The sequence below is a fragment of the Myxocyprinus asiaticus genome, chromosome 4 (genome assembly GCF_019703515.2).
Source record: "Myxocyprinus asiaticus isolate MX2 ecotype Aquarium Trade chromosome 4, UBuf_Myxa_2, whole genome shotgun sequence".
NCBI classification, from domain to species: Eukaryota; Metazoa; Chordata; class Actinopteri; order Cypriniformes; family Catostomidae; genus Myxocyprinus; species Myxocyprinus asiaticus.
In genome coordinates this window covers 998667-1024486 of record NC_059347.1, presented here as the reverse complement: position 1 = coordinate 1024486, position 25820 = coordinate 998667, and the positions used below count along the sequence as shown (strand labels likewise).

Here is a 25820-nt window from a genome sequence, read left to right as displayed (position 1 = left end):
TGGTCCATCAGCTAAACCGACTGATCTCAGTTCAGGACACTCTGGGCTGTCAGTAAAGGGTTAAACTTTTGACATACAGAGTCATGTGACAAAACAACATAATGCTGATCACAGTGGAGTTTATCTTTTGGAGAAATGCCAACAAAACTACATCTGGTAAGAAACCTCATTAAGTTTTTACATTGAAACCTGTTTGAGTCAAAAGATTAGAGTCTCTAGTTACATCCAATTTGCCGTTTTTAAAATTTCAGTGATTTATCACGAAACAGCGCACGGTTAAACACGATGACCTCGTACGAGTACATTTAGTCAGACTTACAATAGAAATCCTATATTCACTGTGGATTATCATATTGAGAATTAATGGGTTCATCCAAAAGCTGGAAAATGTTGCTTTCAGAGGCTTTATATGGAGTTAGGATGAAAATAAGGTGCATTTCAAACTGTTCTGAGACCAGTGCAGACAGACAGCACACTGGAGGTTAATGGATTTGGTGTTGCATGGTAGAGTAATTATGATTGATTTAGTAAGTGTTTATTTTTTTTATAATAAATCCATATAAACTACTACTACTGTTTCTGTCTCATATGTGTTTACAGACATTTGAAATATACATTTATATAAAACAATGAATCACATAGGCGACTTATAAGTTATATAAAAGTCAATCTTTGGTTGTCTCAAATAAATGACAAGCAAAAAATGCCCACCCAGATTTATAAAATAAAAAATGTTGGTAGTATGCATTAAGGATGTAACAAAGTATTTTACAGCAATTATGGATGACACAATTTTACAGAGTTAAACATATATTTTTATGTGCAAAGTATTGAAAATCTTAATCATTAAATGAAATTGTAGCACTGTAAAATCTGTTCTTGCATACTTACAAAAACACAATAGACTTACAACCAGTAGTGTACTGATAAATGAAAAGGTGTGTATTATTTGAAGTATTTAACAGTGGAATCAGTCCAACAACAATCAGTCTTCTGAGAACAACTACAAAAACTGCTTCTGCAAGCTTGATCAACGTCATGAAGTCTACAAGCATCCCAAATGTGCAATCAAAAGTCCAACAAACACTCACAGACACAGAACACAAGTAGGTAAGTAGGCAAGTACAAAGAGTGCAAGAGCTGGTTTTGGGACAGGCCTGGAGTATCTCTCTGAATGTCTGGAGACTTGATCGTGTCTTCTGACAGGTTTGATTAGTGCTGGAGGGAGGACGATTGTGTTATCCTGGCTGGAATCTTCATCCTCAGGGGAACCGGCCCATTGATCACTGATCTCCTCAAGTGCTGAAACGTCCAGAATGTTCCTCCTGATGTCCTGTACACCTGCACACAAAATCCTTCCTGTGAGAGACGTTTAGTCAGATTAAATTCATTCTTCAACCTGGTAAAAGTGGCATACTGTGTGTGTATATACACACTGAATACTGCCTACTATTTTTTTAAAATGTGATATGTGAAACAGAATAGAGAATACCATTTTTAATTACATTTTGTAATAATGTCTTAACTTTTGCCAGACTGATCAAACGAGTCAAGAAAGAGATGTTAAAATGACACAGTATTGCTTTGCTGTAGAAGACAGTTTGAGAAGTCAGTAATTATAGTAACAGTGAATGAGCTGAGTCTCACATTTTGTTCAGCTCCGTTTTATGTTTCTTTGATTCAATTCCTGTCAGTCAATGTGTTTTTCCATCTTGAAATGGACGAGTTTGTGTCTGTGTATTGTGTTTAGTTTTGTGTGTTTGTCCAGAAGGCCTGTGGACATCATGATTTGTGTTTCACTTCAGGTTTCGAGTCTCGTTGGGTTTAATCAGCGTCTGCTAACAGCGACTGTCTGAAGAACAGCTGCATTTGGCAGCTGCTGTGAAACTGATCTCAGTGCTGAAATAATATCAGAAGACTTATTAATATAAGAATTCAGACTTAAGAATTAAGAATTATAAGAAGTGTAGATTAGTGCTTCACTCGCAAAGATTGTGCTGTCACTCTGTTCAGCAGTTCAATTTTGCTGGGTGAAAATCTGTTGAATGACATAAAAACATTTCAGAATGGCTGTAGACATTTAAAGCAGAGCTGTAATGAGCTTTATGAACATTTTGATTCTGACAGTAAACATGACTGTAAGTCTGTATAAACCATGAAGACAAAATGAAATCAAAACTGACTCTGTTCATGTCCTTAAAGGAATATTCCGGGTTCAATACAAGTTCAGCTCAATCGACAGCATTTGTGGCATAATGTTGATTGCCATAAAAATTAATTTCAAATTGCCCATCCGTTTCCTTTTCTTTAAAAATGTGTGTTCCAGTGAGACACTTACAATGGAAGTCAATGGGGTCAGTTTCTGGAGGGTTTAAATGTGTCAGAAATGTGAAGTTTATAATTTTATAAAAGCACTTACATTAATTCTTCTGTTAAAACTCGTGTATTATTTGAGCTGTAAAGTTGTTTAAATCATTTTTGTTGGGATGTTACGTCGTCATGGCAATGAAGTTGTAAAATTGTCTGTAACTTTCCACAGATGTGGTTAGTAAGTGATTTATCACAGTAAAATCATGTTAACACACATATTGTTTATGTCTTGTGTCTATACTTTTGAAACAGTGAGTATTTTAATGTTTACAGATTATTGACCCCATTGACTTCCATTGGAAGTGTCTCACTGGAACACACATTTGTGCTTTTTCTAAATTAATTTTTATGGTAATCAACATTATGACACAAATGCTGTCGAATGAGCTTCACTTGTATTGAACCCGGAATATTCCTTTTTTTTTTTTTGGTCAGAATATAGATTCTAAAATATTTATAGTATTTTGCTATGAATAATATAAAAAGTTATATTAATAATATGATCTAACATGTTATAATAGGTATTTGTATGAGTATAGTACTCTACAAGTAAATACATATACTCTAATATTAAACTTATATAGATGTGGAAGCACGATGTTATATATTTCTGTTATATATTATAGAAGCGCAAATATATACTGCAACACTGTTACCTTTCTCGGGTCACTGATGACCCTGTACACTTTTCTTAATCAAGCAATTTGAAAAATACATGTATTTTGCAATTTAGTTTTTTTTTAATATTTTTACTTGATTTACAAGAGAAAGCTTGAGGAACAGATTTCTGCAGAGTTGGGACACCCATCATTCACAACTTTGAACACATTCTCCTGCACTTCCATGTTTGTTCATTTAATATTTAAGATGATTTGGAAATACTTCAGCCTTCTCTCCATGTCCGTCAGGTGACGCTTTAAAACTGAAGTGTGTAACTTTTTAGGTGTTAAAATACTTTCTCTTCTCCCAGCTTAACATGCAGGGACAACTATAAGAAAACCACTTGTAGGTGAATTTCCTGGAAAACTCACTGTGTCTCTGTGGCATTATAAATGTTCCTCTGTTTGTTTGGAGTGACCCGTCCAGCCCGACACAACGACACTGACTCAACCAATGGTGTGAGTTGGGGACAGGACTATCTGTTTGTTTGATCAACAGAAAACAGCTGTCTAAAACCATGTTTATTTTTTGCAGCTCCAACTCAGAAATGACGCACTTCAGCTTTAAATCTGCTTATTCCATTTTGTTTCAGAAATAATAAAACAAATGAATCCATTTTTGGTAGAATGGTTTCCATTCTGCCCTATTATCAGTATTAAAACCTGTAAAGTCTTCTGACATCCTGAAAACAACCCGGCTCCCCTATCTAAAAGACTTCCCAGAGAAAACTTGAGCAGATTCTCAATCTAGCGGCCAGTTTGTGTGGAAATGCAGTTTTGACAGACGGAAATCTAATTGCACGCACAAGAGTACAATAGCAGTGTTTAACATCAGCAGCACATCACCAGCCCATGAACTACACCTTTACCATTTCCGAAATGATGTCTGGATTTTAATAGCAACTGTGTTTGGAAGGGAGCAGATTTTGTGTTTATGTGTCACGCCGTTCGTCATTATCAGAAAAATGCTGGATGATGCGAGCCGGCAGCTTTATTGTGCGAGAAACCACATTGTCTTACAACCTAGCTGGCATGTGCTGCTCACCCATCTTTGAGGATGATGCGATTATAGAAATAAAACTCTGATATGTTTTCTGTCCATCCTGAAGGTTAAAAGGGGCTTTGAATCTCTGTGGTTCAGTCGCGCCTGTATAGACATTCACAATAATGTACAGAATATAAACAAACGTTCAGTGACGGTTTGACATGGACAGTCTGTGTGTTTGTGTGAGTGTCTCTTTGTGTTTGTGAGTGTATGTATGTGGGTATTTATCACTTTGTGGGGACCAAATGTCCCCATAAGGATGGTAAAACCCAAAATTTTGGATGTTGTGGAGACAATTTGATGGTCCCCATGAGGAAAACAGCTTATAAATCATACTGATACTGTACATACTGTTTTATTGAAAATGTAAAAATGCAGAAAGTTTTTTGTGAGGGTTAGGTTTAGGGGTAGGGTTAGGGGATAGAATCTATAGTTCATACAGTATAAAAATCATTATGTCTATGGAGAGTCCTCATAAAATATGAAAACCAGTGTGTGTGTGAGTGTATGTGTTTGTTTGTGTGTGTTTGTTTGTTTGTGTGTATGTGTTTGTGTGTGTGTTCGTGTGTGTGTGTTTGTGTCATTTTTATTTGTATAGCACTTTTCACAACACACATTGCAATAAAAAAATTAAACTAATATCTATAAAGTCTTAGAGTCATCATAGTGTAGTTTGATTAAATATGATTGGTTATTATTTAATTATTATACACAATTTACAGACTCACTGTTGGGGCCGTTCCCCTCTGATTAAACAACATGAATATAATGCCAATATTAGTTATTTATGTGCAGTGCAGGTCATGGTTTAAATGAGTAAACTAAGTAAGTGTTAAGGGCAAGTGTTTAAATTTGTTTTTATTAAAAATGTTTATGAACTGTAAGATTAATGACTAATGTCTTTGAAGTTCATCCTGGATTAACTGCAAAAGTTCTTATAGATGAGTTGTCCTTTGTTAGTTGGCTGATGAAGGCTTTTATTGGCAATTAATTGATAGTCTATGTATTCCATTTCTAGAGTGTAGTCCATCAATAGACAAAGGTGATGCAGGCAGAGATCAATGAGATACATTGCAGTTCAACCGGCAGGTCATTTCGGCAAGGTTCGGTGGGGTCCATCCTAAGTCCAAGGTTCAGGCAGTGGCATATGAAGTATCCCATGTCTTACAGTTGGAGTTGGCATCAGTTCATCCTCTGAAGTCCATCGTAATAGACTGAAGTGATGTTTGGCTGGCACCGGCTGCTATTAGTCATCATCACTCAGACACACATAGCAGTGGAGTCCAACACGAAGCAGGAATGGAGCTGGATCCAGCTGGTTCTGGTGACCTCAGGATAGGAGTCCCGAGGTTGAGACAGGGAAACAAATAAAATAATATTAGCACAGATGCCATTAAATTTACTGCAGAGTTATAGATCATGATCACTGTTTCTGGTTCCAGCAGACCTAACTAAAGCAGCCTAATTGTGAGTTGATGGATAAATTAGGTGTATGCCTGGCTAAATAGATGAGTCTTTAGTCTCGACTTAAACTGAGTGAGTGTGTCTGCATCTCGAACAGTGTTAGGGAGACTATTCCATAGTTTAGGAGCCAAATATGAAAAGGATCTACCTCCTTTTGTGGATTTTGATATTCTAGGAACTATTAACAGGCCAGAATTTTGCGATCATAATGAACGTGATGGAAAATAGCGTGGTAGAATGTCACTTAAATACTGCAGAGCTAGACCATTCAAAGCTTTGTATGTAGTTAACAGAATTTTAAAATGAATATGAAATTTAACAGGTAGCCAATGTAATGATGAAAAATGGGGCTAATATGATCATATTTCTTGGTTCTCGTCAGCACTCTGGCTGCTGCATTTTGAACCAATTGAAGTTTATTTATTGAACTTGCTGGACATCCTCCCAGTAATGCATTACAATAATCTAGTCTTGAGGTCATGAACGCTTGAATTAGTTTTTCGGCATCAGCAACAGAGAGCATGTGTCATAATTTAGCAATATTTCTGAGGTGGAAGAATGCTGTTCTACAAACATTGGTAATTTGATTTTCAAAGGACAGATTGGTATCAAATATAACACCTAAGTTCTTCGCTGTTGAAGATGATGTAACAGTACATCCATCGAGAGTCAAATTATATTTTAGCGGCTTATTTTTAGAGGTTTTTGGTCCAATAATTTGTACCTCTGTTTTGTCGGAATTGAGTAGAAGGACATTTCTGGCCATCCAATCTTTGATTTCATTGATACACTGATAATTTGGAGAATTGTGAATTTTCATTGGGTTTAGAAGAAATATAAAGTTGGAAACAGTAGAAAAGCGGAAAAACCCAAAGCACGTAGCAAAATGGCAAAGGATAAAATGATGAACGTATAAGAATAAGCAATGCTAAGTGTGTGTGTGTGTGTACACACGTTTATAATACATTCCCACAAGGATAGTAAAACCTGAGATCACCTACATTGTGGGGCCCAGCCAGCGGTCCCCACGAGGGAAATGGCTAATTAAACATATTAAACTATGTTTTTCTGAAAATGTAAAAATGCAGAAAGGTTTCTGTGAGGTTTAGGTTTTGGGGTAGGGTTAGGGGACAGAAATTATCGTTAGCTCTGTATAAAATGCATAAAATGCATGGAAGTCTATGGAGAGTCCCCACAATGATATAAAAACAGTATGTATGATCAGAAAGCTTTTATCAGCTAGTTAAATCTGAGAATGTAATATTTTTATACTGAAGACCTCTCAGGCCAATCTGTCTTTAGATGAGACCATATGGAAAGATCACACGCGCGCACGCACGCACGCACGCACACACACACACGCACACACACACACACACACACACACAATCAAACGAGTGATATAGACAAAAAAAAAAAAAAATGATCAACAGATCAAGGTAAAATACAATAAAAGCATGAATTCTGTTTTTATAAAACACGTGCTGTTCATGGACAATAATTGAAATGTAAATCATCGTTCTCACAGATTCTTTTATTTCTTATCACATGATGTTTGAGTCTCATTCACGGTAACTTCAATTATAGACGACTGTTACCCATTTGACTGTTGTTTTTGCGAATAAAAGAATAATTCTCACTTCACTGGATTTAGAAAAAACAATCCAATTAAACGGCTTTGATTTGTTACATTTACCGTAAATAAAATAAATAAGCCAAACAATACTTCAAACCAGCCTCTTTCAAATAAATACGAGTAATCATGATATGGATATTTAGCGCCCTGCTGTGGTTGTTTTGAGTTTCTCTGGATTATTAAATATTCTTCATGCAGTTTTATAGTTGTTACATTTCAGTCAAATGAAAATAAATGTCTTTAATCATTCACATACACAGAGGTTATTTTTAAACCACAACTAAAAATGCATGAAATATCTTCAGGAGAAACACAGATAAAATATTAGAATAAAAATATTTATCTTACAGCAGAATGAAATATAACTTGTAAATATAAATGTGTTATTAAACATGTTATTAAATGTGTGTGTGTGTGTGTGTTTGTGTGTGTGCGCGTGTGGGCAGGTTTAAGTGGTTTACGAGAACTTTTTTTAGGTTATAAACTGGTAATTACAAGGGTATTATGCTATAAATGTGGTTTATGAGGACATTTCTAGTGTCCCCATAATTTAAATCACTTTATAAAAAAAAAATAAAATAAAAAAAAAACCACACATACTAAACGATGTTTTATTGAAAATGTAAAAATGCAGAAAGTTTTTTGTGAGGGTTAGGTTTAGGAGTAGGGTTAGGGGACAGAATCTATAGTTCATACAGTATAAAAATCATTATGTCTATGGAGAGTCCTAATAATGATAGCTGCACCAACATGTGTGTGTGTGAAATAATGAACACAATCAATTAATTCACAACACACATCATTTCAAAGCAGCTTCACAGAAGATCATGTTTCAACAGAAAACCCTTTTATGTCTTCGAGTCATAACAGTGCAATTAAAAAAAGATATCATTCAATATTTTTTTTTTTTTTTTTACACATTGTGAATTTTATTCATACTGCAGTAGAAATTTGTAACTAATCATTTATATTGACAACAGATCATCAGAGATATGTCTGTTTGCTTGTGAATAAAAATATTCAGTGTTTGAGAGCAGAAGAATATTCACTGATTAATCAAAGACTCACTTCAGACATTTGTGTGTTGATGGGAAAGTGTGTGTGAAAGTGGTGGATAATCACACACACACACACACACACACACACACACACACACACACACAGTGCAGAGCTGCTCAGTATGTGAAATGTGAAGCAACATCTCTCTCTGCTGGAGAAACACTGAATTGACACAATCATCTGTGTTCAGTAAACAATGAGACAGATGTGAAGAGAGAAAGAGAGATCCAGCTTGTGTTGCTGATGCGCAATAATTCCTCATCCAGATTCAGTATTTGGATTCTAATAAACCACTGAAGTCACATTCTTTGGTATTTTATGTAAATGTATTGCTCTTCAACGGTGATATCTGCGAAAACCCGTTCAAATAAATCCACAGATTATCATATAGTTCATTCATCTCATACACACATGATGCCACTGCACGCGCGCGCGCACACACACACACACACACACAGTCATTAAACAGCTACTGGAATGTTTCATTGTTAATGTCTGTGTTTGATGAAGCAAAAGTGAGACCAGCACAACTGTCTTTGAAGTCATCTTATCTTTCATCTCTCCGTTTACTGTGACTGAAAATAATACAAGTGAAGGATTGACTTTCCCTTAAACGCAGATTTACTGGAATAGAAACTGGGAGTGGAATCGGCTTCATTCCTCTAGCCAGACTCACAGTGAAATCTGAAACAGTAGGTTGACTTTTCTTTAGCCAAAATCGTTCTGTGCTTACCGAAATTCGAAACACTGCCCTCAGTGGCCAAAGCAGTGAAATGTCCACAGGGGGGCACCAAAAGTGAGTTTTTTCAGCTGTAATACAGTGAGGAGGAATGCATAATTCATAAATTGTACCCCAACCCAAAAGCCCAAACCTAGACATAATCCCCAGGAGTAAAATGTAATGTTAAGCCCTATTTGGACAGACTAGTTTTCCCTGAGGAGGTCAGAGAACTTCGTGTTTCACAGATGTATTTCATGATTTTAATCCCGTCCGAATCTGACAAGTCTGTGTTTTTCCTCACACAACCTCTGTAAAAATTCCAGAGCAAATTACTTTATGGTTTTTCGGCTAACTCAAGGGTCCTCTGAGAAATCTAATCCTGTCCGAATGCAAATGTCTGTGATTGCTGATACTGAATTTTTCTGTTTGCTGCTGCGCACCTTTCAATTTGGATGTAGATTTTGTTTTCATCAGACGGAAAAAGAAAATAATATTTAAAAGGTCAGTCAAATCGCGGAAACTGCTCAGACTGTAATATCAGTGTCAGGTAATATAAGATACTCATCGTAATGTTTCCTTACGTAATGTGTATAATTATATAATTCACAGATAAGTATTATTTATTTCAGTGGGTTTATTCTAAGTAGCCACTTCCATAAACTCATGTGAAGTTTATTTTAATAGGCTTTTTAAAATAATTAATAATGTAAAATACATTAAAATTAAATCAATACATTACATTAGTTATTTTAAATATACTCTTAAAATAAGTAATTTTAAAATTAGACAGTTTAAAAGATACGTTAATTTGATCACCTAAATTAATTCAATGTGTTCAACCTTCTGTAACACCCACATTTATACACTCCCACCTCTGTAATAAACATGGCAATCTTTAGTTCCGTCTGAATCAGTGTATGAAATCACAGACGGGTGATAATAATTGTAACTCAAACTAATCCAATCCGAATAGGGCTTTAGAGAGAAAAATGCAACCTACAAACCACGCTCGCCACTGACTATTCAAATGCAATTACTTGCTTGTGTCTAAGCAGGATTCGAACTGGAGTCTCGCAACACACTTCTGGTCACGCAACAAGGACCTCACAAAAAATTCAGATGGTTTGTGTCAGTACTTTAGATAATAGTACTTTAAATTCAATTTGATTCCAATCACATTTAGAATGTAATTTCATGTTAATAATGTAGGTCAAAACACATCATTTGTGTGTGTGTTGGCATTTCTCACCTCATAAAACACATTATCAAGACCATTGCTGACCTACAGTACAATCTGTAACATACACACACACACACAAGCTGAAGGTGGAGATATCACAGTACCTGTACTAGTTCATTGTGGGTTCATTTCCATGTTTCCGTGTGACTTGTGTCCGTCGTGTCAGTCACCATGTCCACCACTAATTGCTCTCAGTCACTGCAGGAAATGTTCAGTATGATCAGAAAGCTTTTATCAGCTAGTTAAATCTGAGAATGTAATATTTTTATACTGAAGACCTCTCAGGCCAATCTGTCTTTAGATGAGACCATATGGAAAGATCACATGCACATTCTGGATGTTTGGTGGAGGCCATTTGCTGAAGAGGGAGCTAAAGGTGAATGGACGTGGTCTAATAGACCATCTGTACATGCAACACAATTAGTCCAGACTTGCTCTGGTACATTATGGTCATTAGACTGCAGCACAACTCTTAAAGTGACTCTTCAACCTCTATTCAATGACCAGTGCATCCAAAGCCTCCTCATTCTGCCCTTCATTATTCATCTCTACGAGCACCAAGGTCCCATCTTATTGAAATTCCAGGGTTGCTCTTAAGTGGGCTCCCCTTTCAGCAGACCCTCATCCTCAAATGGGCACTCATGCATCTCTGTGCTGGCCGTGAGAGTCATCTGTTGAGGTTCCGGTTCATATTTTAAACATAGGACTTTCTCAGTAGCTATGTGCCAGTTCTCCTCTTCCTCAGTTTCTGTTGTCAGTGGGGTTCCTCAGGGTTCCATTCTGGGGCCAGTTCTTTTTAATTTGTACATGACTTCCACTTAGTGATATTATTAGGAAACACAATATTTCTTTTCATTTCTATGCTGACGACTCACAGCTCTATCCTTCACTGAAATCTGGTGATTCTATACAGCCTCTGCTGGACTGTCTCGAGGACATTAAATGCTGGTTGGTAAATCATTTTCTTCAGCTTAACGGTGACAAAACTGAAATAATTATCTTTGGTTCTCCTAAATCTAGAAGTTGTCTTGCCAGTACGCTTGGTAACCACTTTCCATATATAAGGTTTCAGGCAAAAAAAATCTGAGTGTTATTCTTGATTCTGAGCTCTGCTTAGAAACTATTTTTAACAACAGAATTTATTTGTTTGTCTATCAATTGAGAATTATTTCCAAACTCAAATCTTTGAAATTGTAATTCTCTCTATTTCGGTCTTCCCCAATCTTCATTATTACGACTACAGATGGTCCAGAATGCAGCTGCAAGGCTGTTGACATCTACCAAAAAGTATGATCACATTACTCCAGTCTTGGCCACTATTCACTGGCTTCCTGTTCACTTTAGAATTCAGTTTAAGATTCTGTTGTTTGTCTTTAATGTATGATGGGGCCTGATCATTGAGGGCTTTAAAGATCTTATTCTTACATATTCAAATAATAGGTCCCTCAGATCTGTGGATATAGCTCTCTTACATGTCGCTCGGTCACATCTAAAACTTGAAGGTGATAGAGCCTTTGCAGTTACTGCTCCTCTTTGTGGAATCAGTTGCCACTTGACAGAAGGAACGCTTCTTCTAACTCTGTTTTCAAGTCTAGGCTTAAAACACATTTTTATTCACTTTTTTTTTTTTTAAATAGTATTTTATTGAATTATAAAGCTGTTTGCTTTTGCTACCCATCTGTTGTTACATTTGTTTCTTGATTTATTGCATTATACATTTTATAATGTGTAATTATTCTGCACAGCACATTGGTCAGTGTGAATGTGCTATATAAATCAGTGGTGGGCCGTGCATTTAAAGTCTAGGCCTTCAGTGTGATTCATGCCATTAAGAAAACACAGTTTCACAATGAATAAGACACCCTATGTCTTTGGGCATCATACATTATGTCGCAGCTAACTAGTAATACCAATTGACATTGTAAAAACACATCCACGCACAAAAACCAGAACTTGAAATGACACAATGCTCAAGCAAGCCTAATTTTAACTGCAGCATGATGTTTTGTGAAATGAACGTCAAAAATCACAACTTTTCATATGAATCCAACAAGGAGGTCTATAATACCTGGAAAAATCTAATAATATTTACGATATAAATGTTGCTTGTAATAAATTTCGTTTCATCAGGGTACATGGTTATGCTGTGTTCCATTCAAGTTGGATGTGGGATATTCATACTTGATATCTCAGAACATAAATGCATTCCATTCCCCGATATTCATAACCGCAATGCTCCCGTTAGCATAGCAGGGGTTTGACTCTCATTAGAGATGTCTCCTAGCAACCTAACTGATAAACAGTGCTGCAGCGCTAGCATTTGTGCTTCAGGTGTACAATTATCAAAAGAGCTTATAATGTTTTATACACCTGTTTCTGCAGGCGTTTGTTAAACAAGCTTTAATATCAGGTAATGTGGAAACGAACTCATTTATCAGTTATTACTTAATAAAGTGAATGTTTATCACTTACTTTGTATACCTCCCTGAGTGTCAACATGTTTGTGTGACATCATGCCCCTGCATCTCGGCGAAATCGGAGTTGAGAATTTTTGCACGAGCCTACAAGTTGTAATTCTGACTTACAGATGCATCCATTACACGTTTCCTAGTAGGAAGTTGTAAAATCCGACTTTCCGAGTTGAATGGAACGCAGCACTACTTTTCAAAACTTGATCCGACACTGAATGCTCAAGCAGCCTAATTTACACTTAGAAAACTCCTGACGTTGATATAACAATGCAAAAAGCACTTACCAATTTGCTTGAAGTGAAAATCAGTCCTCTTTTCCTGTTTAATAAATTAAGCAATCACTCGGTCATGCAGAGCATCTCGTGTTTTTAAATCCATAAGGATCTCTTTCTCAGTGGCAATACCAGCAGTGATGACAGCCAACTCATCAGCAAGATCTCGCGCTTTTCGCTCTTGAATTACGTACATCACTTAAAGCGTGATTGCGTCACTCAAGGCCAGCTAGAAGGCCTCGACCAGGACATATCCTAAAGATCACACCCATCAAGAACAAATAAATCAATCTGATTGGCTGATGAATCTGACAATCTGACTTTAGTTGCCCATTCATTTGCACTTTTGAGGGATTCTGTAGAAATTCTGAAGGCCTGACAGGGTGGAGCTCAGACTCGTGCTGCTTTGGGCATGCGATTTGTAAAACAGTTGTCACACTTTGCTTGTACACATCAAGGAATAAATTCTGACTTGATAAACTTTGTTTTTCTCTATTTGTTTGAAGATTAATTAAGAGTGGAAAGTGATTAAAAATACATAGGCAAAAAGGTGATTGAGAATGAAAGGATGAAAAATATTTATTTATTTGGCATGTTATGTCAGCAGAGAAGGCTTTGCTGGCCCTGAGAATTCACCACTGACATAAAATACATTTTACTTCCTGTGCATCTGAAAACTGCAGCTCTGTGGGCTTTTACATCTGCGCATTGTGTATTGATGACTGTTGATCAGAGAGAGAGCAGAGTTCAAATCCAGCCCAAAGTGTTATCAACACTATTCAGGAGTGGAAAACAAGTGATGCTCTCATTATCTTTGAAACACAGACAATGCTGCGATTCTCCTCGAGTAAGAATATCAATGTGTTTGAACCATTCACAAGCTGAGGCAAGATTTCAGGGTGGTTACAGAAACGAATCCAAATCAAATAAATCTTTCATGCTCTGGTTCATGCCATATTTAAGAGCTGTAATCCATCCAGTCAAGACTTCAAAAATCCAGTTACTGTTTAGTTTTCCATTTAACAACACTGCAGCATCTCAGTTAATAACCAGTTAATTTCGTTCCGATAATTTTTTCCTGAAACTAAAGACCAAAGGGTTTAATCACAGTAAATTTTGTTAACTACACTACTTCATGTTGCCTGAAAAAAATGAAACATGTGCTTTGATCCTGAAGGAATTTCTTTATCTAATCACCCGTTGTGGATGAAGCATTCTGTGAATGAAAACTTTAACAACTATGTATAATTACTACATACACATGCACGACTAATCCAGATACAATGAAAACATTACTAGAGGTAAAAAGTACATTTCTCAGTTGTTTCCAAGTCTTCTCTGAATTGTTGTAAGGTATGGTGCATTAATACAGATTTGATGCTGTCGGGTTTTGACTCAGAAGCAGATCTGTAATTAAAATGATACTTAATTGTTAATTAACTGCTTATGATTTCTATGCTGATATGGTGCTGACGTATTTACACCACACAGGGAAAAAAATGATTGCTAATTTTCACTTATTTTGATGAGTCAAGTGTCTTATTTTGGGCTTGTTTTTCCAGACCAGGTCGCTTGTTTCTCTTGAGAGATCTGGAAACACTGCATTTGGTATTTCACCCACCCATTATCACAGAGTACTGTCATTTTAAAAACAACGTTATTAACCGTTCTTTTATTTTGTTCTAACCAGTTACCATTTGGAAAGGAGGCTGTGGAACTTATGAACTGGAATGAAAAACATTTTGTTTTTGCTCAGAACGAACCGAAATGAAAAACAGTTTTTACTCCCTGCTGTATATACTGTATTTATATTTCCAAAAGTCAGTATTATAAAAAGGCACAGAACATCACGAGTCAAACTGGCATGAGCTTTAAGAAACTTTGAACACACTGTTGAAATTCCAGAGCAAATTCTGTGAACGCTTCTTTCCAATGGACTCGTATGATATCTTTGAAAACCGTACAGCAAATAATGCGTAATAGCTAGAAACACAACAGGTGTTACGCTGAAAAGTCTACTGCATACTAGAGTCTATTTTCAGCAAAGAAAATGCTTTACAGACATTTCATACTGCATTTTGAGTTCATTAAAATAATTCATTAAGACATTTCAAAAGTGAAAATCTAAAATTAATGCATTAAGTCTAATGTGCTGTCCTCCAGAAAAAGTTCAGCTACACGTGTTTAACGTCATTATACAATGATAAATCTGTTTCAACATCCTACAATTATCTTTAAAATTCAACTTTGCATTTTTGATCAAGAATAAAAGACATTTTTTTTTAAATGTTTGCTTTGTACAATAAAAGAAATTCTGAAAATGTTGGTTCTGCATGATGAACATTTGTTTTAAACCCATTATTAATCAAGGTTTCCAACATCTGAATTCAGAAGAGAACACCTGCATTAAACACTATGATTAAACAGACAGCTGTCTCTCTCTCTCTCTCTCTCTCTCACACACACACACACTTATTTTAATATGAATATTGTTGTTTAATATGGCAGAGAAACGTTATAAAATCATGGATGTGATATGAAACCCCAAAACTCCATCAGAACGTTTCCTCCTGTGTTATGTCAGGGTGGCTGCAAGCCTTTAAATTGAACACTTCTTATGAACTTTTTTAAACCTAAACAAATGTGACACGCATTCAGACCTTAACAGAACAGGGTATCTGCAAGTTTAAAATACTCAAGACATGTTTTTTTTTTACTTGTCTTGCCACAATCATACATCATCTTAAAATTGGTTAATTTACCATTATATCAATACATACATGAAGAGGTTGACCATTATTGGATTTACTGATGCAATAATGTGTTGAAAGGTGATAATGAATCTGCCTATAATTTTTAAATATCAATATACTGAATGTGTACATTTCTTTTTAGTTTTTTCTTCCTGTGACGGGCAGCCCGGACAGAAGATGCAAGAGTCCAAATTAAATGAAATCCCAGATGCAGTTTATTGTGCTACCAAAATACACAGTAAAATTGAATCTGCATCATACCAATAATAATAATAATCATAATACGGGACTTTTAACTATAAAAAAAGCCTGAAACGCACTGGGAAACTCTTAATGTGACCTAATGTTGCCCTCTGGTGGACAAGAGATGATTTCTTACTGGAGGACACATCAACAGGGACAGAACAGCTGCAGATTTATTGAAAAATTAATCAATATTTGACAAGCGTTAGTATTTTGTCAGTAGATCTCTGCTGGGTCTGTAGCCCAAGCGTCCTCCTCTCCAGAAACACAGATAATAACTCATGGCCAGTACACCCATAATGCTCAGCAACACCGCTGTGACTGTGACCACGACCAGCCACACTGGAGAATCACTCAAACCTGACAACAAACTACATCTATTACCAACTCATAATGCCATGACGATCAGCAGGCCTTAATAAACACATTACAGACCTTGTTCAGAGCTCTGTGTGTTCAGTGTCATGTTTCTCCGAGACTGGTCCGCCACCATCACAAAAGGACCAAGAACCTTCCGTACTGACAGTCCTTCAGAAAAATAGCGTCGGTAAAAGGGATTCCCAAAAAAATAAAAAAAACCCAACCTCATTTACTCCACCTCATATTGTTCCAAACCCATTTAACTTGGTTACTATAAATGGTCTAATATAAATTTCACTATGCCTGTCAAGCTTCAATAAATCCAAACATGTTAATGGGCAGAATACAGACAAAATAAAAACGATGAGGCATATCTTACTCTGGGCAGATGTGTGAATGACTTTCAGCTGCAGATGACATATTTTTAAACAAAAAAGTTGCATGACATAATCTTGCAAAATGTCTATGTGAATGATCGTACAGATGTAGGTAAATTTGCACCAGGTCACTAATAACTCTACACACCGGTGTGTGTTCATGTTGACTGAATGACAGTCAGCTGCCGGTCTCAAGGTGGGTGGAGCTCCAGGGTCACACCTACAGATAACGTGGACCAATGACAGTGAGAAGCTGTTTAGCAACCGGAACAAAGTTTTCCTGAAAGTTCACGCTGGCGAGCTGTTACGAACTACTGAAACAAATGCAAAAACACCTTTGTTTTGACCAGATTTTGTTCTAAATGAGGTCCCATACATTAATTCTTCAATTTCATAGGTGTGCCTGGGCCTAAAAGTATGACACATGCTACATAAAGTTTTTTTTCAGTCATTTGATAAATTTGGTTCCTCACACAATGCTAAGTCTTTTACAAATAATCTTCCCCTTCAAGTCAGCTCTTAAATCTCAACCTCATAGATTTAAACCAACACATATTCGGTTATGACGCACACAAACAGCATTTAGCATTGATAATATCAGAAGTGATTGCAGATCTTGGGCCATCATGAATTCATGATAGCCCAACATCTGCAAAGGCAGGCCTAACAGTCATACAAACATTCCTCAAGCCCCTTCCAAGTCGTAAATTTTAATGACAAAAATCGCGCCAAAATCAAACAAAAGGAGTCCAAAACAGACTACAGATCCATGAAGCCTTGCCCTCTAAAGGATCGAGCTCTCAACTCCTATTGGATGAGGCACACCACAGAACGTCCCTCAAACATGACATCATCAGGACTTCAAATAATTCTGAAATGCTTCCAGAGTTGCTTCCAGTGACTTAGTTCACCGAATACAGACGTAGCTTTTTGCTGCTCTCCGGTGCAACCTCGTGGCTTAAGGAAGTAATGTCCGACTTGAAACTGTAGCCATACGATCTCCATCTCGCTGGACGAGTTGAGATTACTCTGTGTTCAACCGAACACTCTAACGGATCCGAAGGAGACCGCCGAGCAATTCGCATCTGCATCCGTTGGCCTACAGAAGTGAAGAGATTAAAGATTTCTCTTCCATCTTCAATCAAGTCGACATTTCTGAGTTCTCCGCCAGCCCGCCGAGAATCAACAGCCGTACCGCCCGCCGACAGCGAGGAAACAGCCCCCGTCATCACCCGAGCCTCAAGGAACCGGGTCAAAGTTAAAGGACGGAGGAAAACACATTCTACCTGTGTCCTCATGCGATTGAAGTAAGAGGTTAACGTCTGGGCAGAGATAGAATATTATAGTGTGTTATTCTTGTGTTTCAAGGTTTTTGCTTGTACAGTTTACGGACCGCCATGTCCGCTCATTATTAATACTCAGGGTATTAATTATCACGAATTTGTTTTGCTGTATTGTGGTCCAACCAAATTGGACTGTTGTGCATTTTCGCTATCGCGGGTGAGACAGCAACTGAGTTCATCCATTAAAGAGTCAAATAACAAGGGACTTTTACAAGCCCCGCTCGTAAAACCGCGTCTCTGAGTGATGAACACGGCTGCTTTATCTCCAGCTATCACGAAATCAGCTTTCGGGCTGTCACTTAATCATCTCTCTCTCTCTAACCACACTGACACACACACACACACACACACACACACACACACACACACACACACCTTATGTGTTATAGAATTATTAATTTCCATATCTAATCATATCACTGTTTAGTTTGTAGTTGTAAGTCGGAAGTTTATTGACTGCATTGTATTAATTATTAATTGATATTACTGCATAAATAAACTTATATTTCAAAGAGAAGTGTTTTGGTTTGTTTTGCATACGCCTGTGTCATGCTGACGGGATGTCAGTGCTCGGATTCAAGCCTTCATTCATTGTTTTTTTCCCGAAAATCGATATTCTTCGGATGTCGATTTTCCTAAGAAAACAAATATTGAGACTGTTTTACTATTTGGTTATTTGTCCCTGATTTCAGGGTGGTGCCCCATCAATGTTAATCCTTATTAATATTCTACTGATTTTTGATCATTGATAATTATCTTTGATTGAATTTGAATGATCAATAAGCTAGTGTTAATTATAATTGTTTCATCGACGTTAACAATTAACGATTATCTTTGATAACTGTTGATTTAAAGGATTAAAAAGCTAACATTGATTCTCATCAATGTTCTATTGATTTTAATAATTAATAACTATCTTTGATAATTATTAATTATTGCTAATAACCAAACTTGCTCCTAAACATAGCACACTACATTTACTGGAGTCCCATATGAGGTTTTAATGAGTTAGATCCACTTAATTTAAATATTAATTAATAACTACAGAAATAATTATTAATTATTTCTGATAGTAACACTGATCTAAACAACCAGTAAAGCCCTACACAGAATTAATATAATTTGATAGTTTTTAAATAAAGGGTGGTATTCTCTTATGAAAATTAACCATGGTGTAACTACAGTAACCATAGTTTAACTATTATATTTGCAGTAAAACCAAGGTACTACAGTCATGGTTACTACAGTAAAATAATGGCTAATTTTCCTAAAGATTACAAATTAAGGTTTAACAATTTAAACTTAATATGCTAATAAAAACAAGAAAACTCCCTATATAACTGAATTAAAACAGTAATAAACTGCAGCAATACACTTTAATAAAAAAAAAAAAAAAAAGGGAAATTGAGGCGGCAACATCTGGGCAGGACTCAGTGAATCAGTGAATCATTTGTGAACTAGTTTATTTAGATGAACCGTCCACACAAACCAATTTACTAAAATGAATCAAAATGTAACACTAAATATAAGGGAATCATTTAAACAAATGATTCCGTTTTCCCAGCGCTCCATGAGAGAGAGAGAGGACGGTTCATGCGAGTGTGTTCGACTACTCGTTCACAACGCACGATTTGCAGGAATATTAAGCTCATTTCTGAAAAAAACGACACGTGTGAAAACAGCCTAACATGTAGCATATAACATGTAGTTAAGTTGGTAGTGCCACTATATTTAGTGAAGAACTCCACAAACACTGGCTGGTGTCATGCACCATTTTTGAATTTGAAAATATTCCCCTCGCCAAAGCGGTCAAATCATTCGCATTCAAATCAATAGCAACTTCGTTTTATGCATGTTCAACACAAAGCTATTGTTTGACTTCAGAAAACTTTTGAACATGGTGCACAAATCATCTGGTCTACTGTCATGACACTTTTACACTGCTTAACAGGCGATTGTCTTTGACCGTCATGTTCATGACGAACTGTTGCTGTACAGAAAGAGCGACACGAAGACTCAATTCCTCCTTTTGTGTTACACAGAAGAAAGTAAGTCATATGGGGCTTGGAACTACATGAGGCTGAGTAAATGATTATATTTTTGAGCAAACTATTCCTTTAATGCAGTAATTTGTACCATTCAGGTTGTCTTTTCTCCACGGGCAGGTGGACTCGCAGCATCTACATGCCATCCAGCTCTGGGAAAGATCATCGAGGAGCTCCCATCTACAACAAGACAAACACTGATTGATTATTACAATCAATCTAATCAGAGCTTCAGGTCGACAAAAGGGCCAACATCAACAATGAATTCACATATATGGGGGGGAAAAAATGCCAGTTAATCGAGTCTGACCTGCGGTTCTCCTTCACATAGTGACACGCCTTCCTGTCCGTGTTCTCGCGCCACATATTTTGCGCCATTACGTCACAGTGGAGGAAAATCTGCACAGAGAAACTGTGTCAAACTGAGAGACACATTACCTACCCAATAAAACCTTCAACTAGTGCTTTAACTCAAACTGCAGTTCTTACGTTCTCTCCGAGAGCAAACTTAAAGGCTTCGAGATAAAGACAGAGTTCAGATGGTTTTCGTCTCGGCAGAAACGTTGATTTTCCTTCTTTACTTTCAATCAGACACCTACAAGAGCACAGAGATTTAAATGAACAGCACTTCCCTGTTATACTATACATACACTGGAGTAAATATTAAACTCAATTTTTCAAGATGGAAATCAAATTAGTTTATTTTTGGCACAATAAAGTAAACAAAAAGGGTGAGTTTTAAATAATTTCACTACTTTGAGATTTGTAGGAGTGGAAAACTAAACAGTATTTTTATTTTTTTTTTAATTGTGTTATTGATACAACGTAAAACAAACTAGTTACACTCAACTCATGAGTGAAACCAGAAGAAAATAAGACTACTCTAGTCCAAAGGGTTCAAAAGTTATAAGCAAAAGAAAAGTCAAACTGTGAACTGGTGGTGGTGCTAGAGGGTTGTCTGGGAGACCTCAAAGTTGGTCAGAAGAGCATTAGCCGCATTTCCACTATCAAATGAGGGCGTGCTAGTGCGTGCCAGGGCCTGTTGCATTTCCACGGTCACTTCCAGGGCTTAATCATGCCTTCTTCAAGCTCTCTCAGGGCCAGTGGCCTTTAGCCCACCGATTACCCTTGGGTCAAACAAGGCCAGCTGGGGTTGAGGCGGCGTCAGTGTCAAAGGCGGAGTTTCACTTAACTGGCTAGGTTGTGAATCCAGGTTCGGGAGAGAAAATAAATAAAATATATGCAGGCACAGTACAAATCCATTAAAACACACAATGGACAAAGCGGTGCCCAAAGAAATAATTTTCTATGCTCGGACATTGTGGAGATACCACTCGGAACACCATGACAGTTACAGCTGTCAATGCTAACTTATCTTGCTAGCAAGCTAATGTTTACACACAATATAAACTTGATTTTCTAGATAACATGATACCTCAGCTTGAGCTTGCCTCTTGCTTGTGAAATGGGTGGGGTGTGTGACGTTGGCACCAGGGCGGTGTATTAAGGGTGGGTTTTAGTGCAACACTGCAGTAGAAAGCCCTGGCTCGCACTGGCCCAATAGTGGAAAGGTGGCTATTGAGGTCAGAAGACCATTGAGGCCGACCCCAATAAGTGTGTCAAATTTAACAACTTTCTTCAAAACAGTTCTAGGGGCTGCCATAAACTAATGACAGAGGAAGAAGAAACTGAAAAATAAAAATTTACATATTAATGCTTCAACAGGGGGTCTGCGGCCCCGGGGTCCGCAAATTACTGTTTGATCCACCACCGGCACTCAATCAATCGCACGCGAGTGAGAGACAGTACCTCCGCTCCCTATACGCATATTACGCAGTCCGTGTAGGGAACCAACTCCCTAGGGGGCACCAGAAACTTCACCGGCTGCCTTATTCACACGTTATACATTATTCATGGACCCAGTAGTAGTCGCAGAACACAAACGATCGCCTCGCATGTCCCTGGCGAGAGAGGAATATGTATTTTAGTCCATCCACATTCTGAAGCCCCTTGAATCTGCATGTCAAATCTTCCTCTTGCAGTAATCCTTCCTCATATTCGTGCATCCTGTTTTATTTTGATATGAACAAAATGGAATGCCTAACACTTAAAGTTTGATGAAATTAGCCCATCGCCCATGCTCATTACTAGCTGCTCATAACACAATGCATATGTTAAGCAGCGCTGCAGTAGAGGGTTGCGCAAGTAACACGTTTGCAGTGCATTTTTCACGGTGTGCGAATGTCAGCCTGCAGTTTCTTGTATTTAGTTGCTTTTGGTTTCAGAACAATAGCCTATACTTAATATACATAGGTCTATACTGTATATGTAATATATCTAAATATATAGTTACTGCTGAGATTATCAAGCTGCCACTGATGGTGACTGTCAAATCAAAGTTACATAGTCATATTGCCCTCATTACAACGTTTTCCTCCCACAGAAATGAACTATAATTTTGAAATGTATGTATAAAATCGATCACTAACATGAGAATACTCCAGGTATAGGCCTAGCAGTAACCTTATAAAAGTTTTTTATTCTGCATGGACAGTCTGTCTTTCTGTTTGTCTCCGTTTATCTGTCCATTTTTTTTCTTTTTAATCACTGTGCCATACCCCCTCCAAAAGGAAAACTAAAAATAGCACTTCATGTCAAAAGGCTGCAGACCTCTGCTATACTTAATGATTCTTTTAATGGCTTTGCAATGCTACCATCCACATTTTTATAGGCATAAAATGCAACTCAATTTTCAGACAACATGCAACAGGGGTCCCTGCTCCATCTCTCTACATACCAAGGGGTCCTTGACCTGAAAATGGTTGAATAATTTCCTGCTTTAATCACTTAGCCGACATCTCAATGGTAGCAAAGAGACAAGTTTAGAGTTAGCACACAAACACGCTGGTTAGCATACTCACCAATTAACAGACTTAGTAGCATGCTAAGCTAATGTTGCCTACAGACAGCACTGCAATCAATTAGGGTTAAAAGATAAAATACTCTACAGTTAGCATGCTAATATATTAGCATGCAAAGCTATCATAGCATGTGTCATGCTAAAGACAACTTTTTTTAAATATGTGGCGCTGTCTCCAAACTGCTCAGGTTCCCTCAGGTCTCAGGACATATCGAAGATTTGTAAAAAGTTTTTTTTTTTTTTTTAAAGGGTACATATTATGCCCCTTTTCACAAGATATAATAAAAGACTCAAGTGTTCCCAGAATGTGTCAGTCAAGTTTCAGTTCAAAACAGATTGTTTATTCTACCATGCCTTTACATCCCTGTTTTGCAGCCCTGTTCCAAACAGGCTGCTTTAGTGTCTGTAGCTTTAAAGGCAAAGGAGCTGCTGCTCCCCACACCCCTTTCTGGGTATGGGCTGTGACTTTCCTGCTGGTGCCATGGATACTCCAGCAACAACAAAATTATAAATAACATGGAGAACACCCCAAGTCAATCATCTTACTGTATTGTGCATAACAAAGGTCGAGTTATGAAATATGAAAAACAGCTATAGTTGTAGAAAACACCACTATTGTTTCATAATTGTTTTTGAAATAACGACTAGTTCTATTACATGGAAAATCTTCATTGCATGACCACTCAGGCGGGACTGTGGAGGATGCCAATCAGTTTATATCGTAACCGAAACAAAGCTACAGCTTCATTGTTATGGAATAAGGTAGTTAGGGACTAGTTGCTACGTTACACAAAGCACAATGTATTCACAAGCGTTTTTCGCGCAACGTGCAAACAAGCAAATTCAGAAAGCCAAATTGCAAACATTAAAAAAAGTATAAAGTGCAAAACTTACGACTTGCAAATCTGAAGTTGGGTCACGGAGAGTTGGTATCGATCCATCCTTGATCCTTAGTTTAGAAGCAAATCCAGCCTTATGTTGACCATCGTTGATGAAGCAGTCCGAGTTAACACAAGAGGCTCTAGCGAGATCAATATGGCAGACTGTGCGCTGCTCGCTCAGGTTTTAATGAGGGCGGATCTAAGCTACTCAGGCAGATCTCTTCGCCAGCCGTGGGCAGTACCTTTCCCCTTTTGACATCATAAGGGTCTGTAAACCTGAACGGCTTGCTCAGAGACACCGTTTTTTTTTTTATTATTATTATTATTGATGGGGAAAAGAAAGAAACGAGGGGATGGTCTTTTACCATATTTTGTGGTTGTCTACACATGGGGACACATAATTATGTTCAAAAAAATTTAAAGTGGATTTTGCATAATATATCCCCTTTAAATCCAATAAAGGTCTTCAAAAAATAAATTACTTCTATTTAAATTCAAAATGTTACAGAGGAAATATGTCTGATATCATAAAAATCAGTATTGTCAAAAGCCTTTTGACCCAAAGAAATTCACGGACAACCTCATGATTTTGAGACGGTTACCAGTTTATGGGCAAAAATAACAATTGAGATTTTCTTTTTTTGGACCAATAGGTGACGCCATCACCAAACATGGCACGTACGCTCAGATCATAACCCTGAAGCAGCATACCAAATTTAGTTTTGATAGACCAAAGCATTGCCGGAATACAGACTCGCATCCTGTTTTATGTAAACATTGTTAACTTTGTGCAAGCATAACCAAGGTTCAGTTTAGTCACTTCTGTGTGGTTCAGTCTGGAGATTTGAGTCAGTTTTTGGGCGAATCAGGCCAAATTTGTAGGGTGTGAAATATAAAAAAAAAAAAAAAAAGTCCATCACAATCCAAGATGGCTGCAAACGTAATGGACGGATTAACGTAAGGGGTCCATTTCAATCATCAGGCTTAATCCGATGAAAAATTATTTTCTATTCAGGCCAAATAGTTCAAGAGATATGCACAAAAGAAAAGGGGAATTTTTTTAACTGGTGGTGGCGCTATAGAGTTTGGCTTAAAAAGGACCCAAATATGTACTGGGGGCCATTTACACCCACCCCTATCAGTGTGCCAAATTTTAACATTTTCCCAATGTATTGTGCGGTTCATAGAGCTGCCATAGATAGAGAGGAAGAATAATAAGCAGCGGTTCATAGAGCTGCCATAGATAGAGAGGAAGAATAATAAGCAGCGGTTCATAGAGCTGCCATAGATAGAGAGGAAGAATAATAAGCAGCAGAAAAGAAGCATATATATATAAAAACCACCACACACACACACAAAACCCTAATGAATACAATAGAGACTTGGTCAAATTGAGGTGCTAGAGTTTGACCAAAGCATATTTCTGAAAGTGAAGTCATTTATTTGTATAGCTCTTTTCACAACAGGCGTTGTTTCAAAGCAGCTGTAAGTGAAATTATGCTATAACACAAAAATGAATGAATATAATGCTAATTAGTTATGTTCAGAACTAACAGCGATTAAAATTAGTAAACCAAGTAAGTGTTGTGGGTCAATAACTAAAAATGATTTTATATTAAGTTTGTTAAAATCATACCGAATTAACCGAGGAAATGTATGTAGATGCACTGTCCTTTGATTTTGGCCGATTAAGGCTTTTGTTAGTGGTTAATTCATTGTCTATGTAGATTAAGAGAGTGTGTTGTCCCTCCTTTGACCAGGTTGATATAGGTATCATTCAGTGAGGCGCATCGCAGGTAATTTTGGTGAACTCCATCCTGAGCCCATGCTTCAGACAGTGGCTCATGATGAATCTTGTGTCTTTGAGTTTGCATCAGTTCAGCCTCTGTGAAGTCTTAGTAGACTGAAGTGAAGTCTGGCTGGCACATGCTGCAGCTGGTCATCATCACTCAGTGACACAG

At 37.2% G+C, this 25820-nt stretch overlaps 1 protein-coding gene across 2 annotated transcripts in view; it reads right to left on the bottom strand.

Moving 5' to 3' along the window:
• Positions 1 to 584: 584 nt before the first annotated feature.
• LOC127435913 (zona pellucida sperm-binding protein 3-like) overlaps positions 585 to 25820 on the bottom strand; it is a 33639-nt gene continuing 8403 nt past the window's right edge. Inside the window, exons 6-10 of one of the 2 annotated variants that reach the window (XM_051689721.1) lie at positions 20548 to 20653; positions 20369 to 20457; positions 20150 to 20238; positions 16369 to 16461; positions 585 to 1341 (exon numbers count right to left, since the gene is read on the bottom strand). In XM_051689721.1, coding sequence (XP_051545681.1) covers positions 1088 to 1341; positions 16369 to 16461; positions 20150 to 20238; positions 20369 to 20457; positions 20548 to 20653 — 631 coding nt within the window. In that variant the 3' untranslated portion in view covers positions 585 to 1087. The remainder of the gene's footprint in view (positions 1342 to 16368; positions 16462 to 20149; positions 20239 to 20368; positions 20458 to 20547; positions 20654 to 25820) is intronic. The other variant, XM_051689730.1, reaches the window with a different exon arrangement.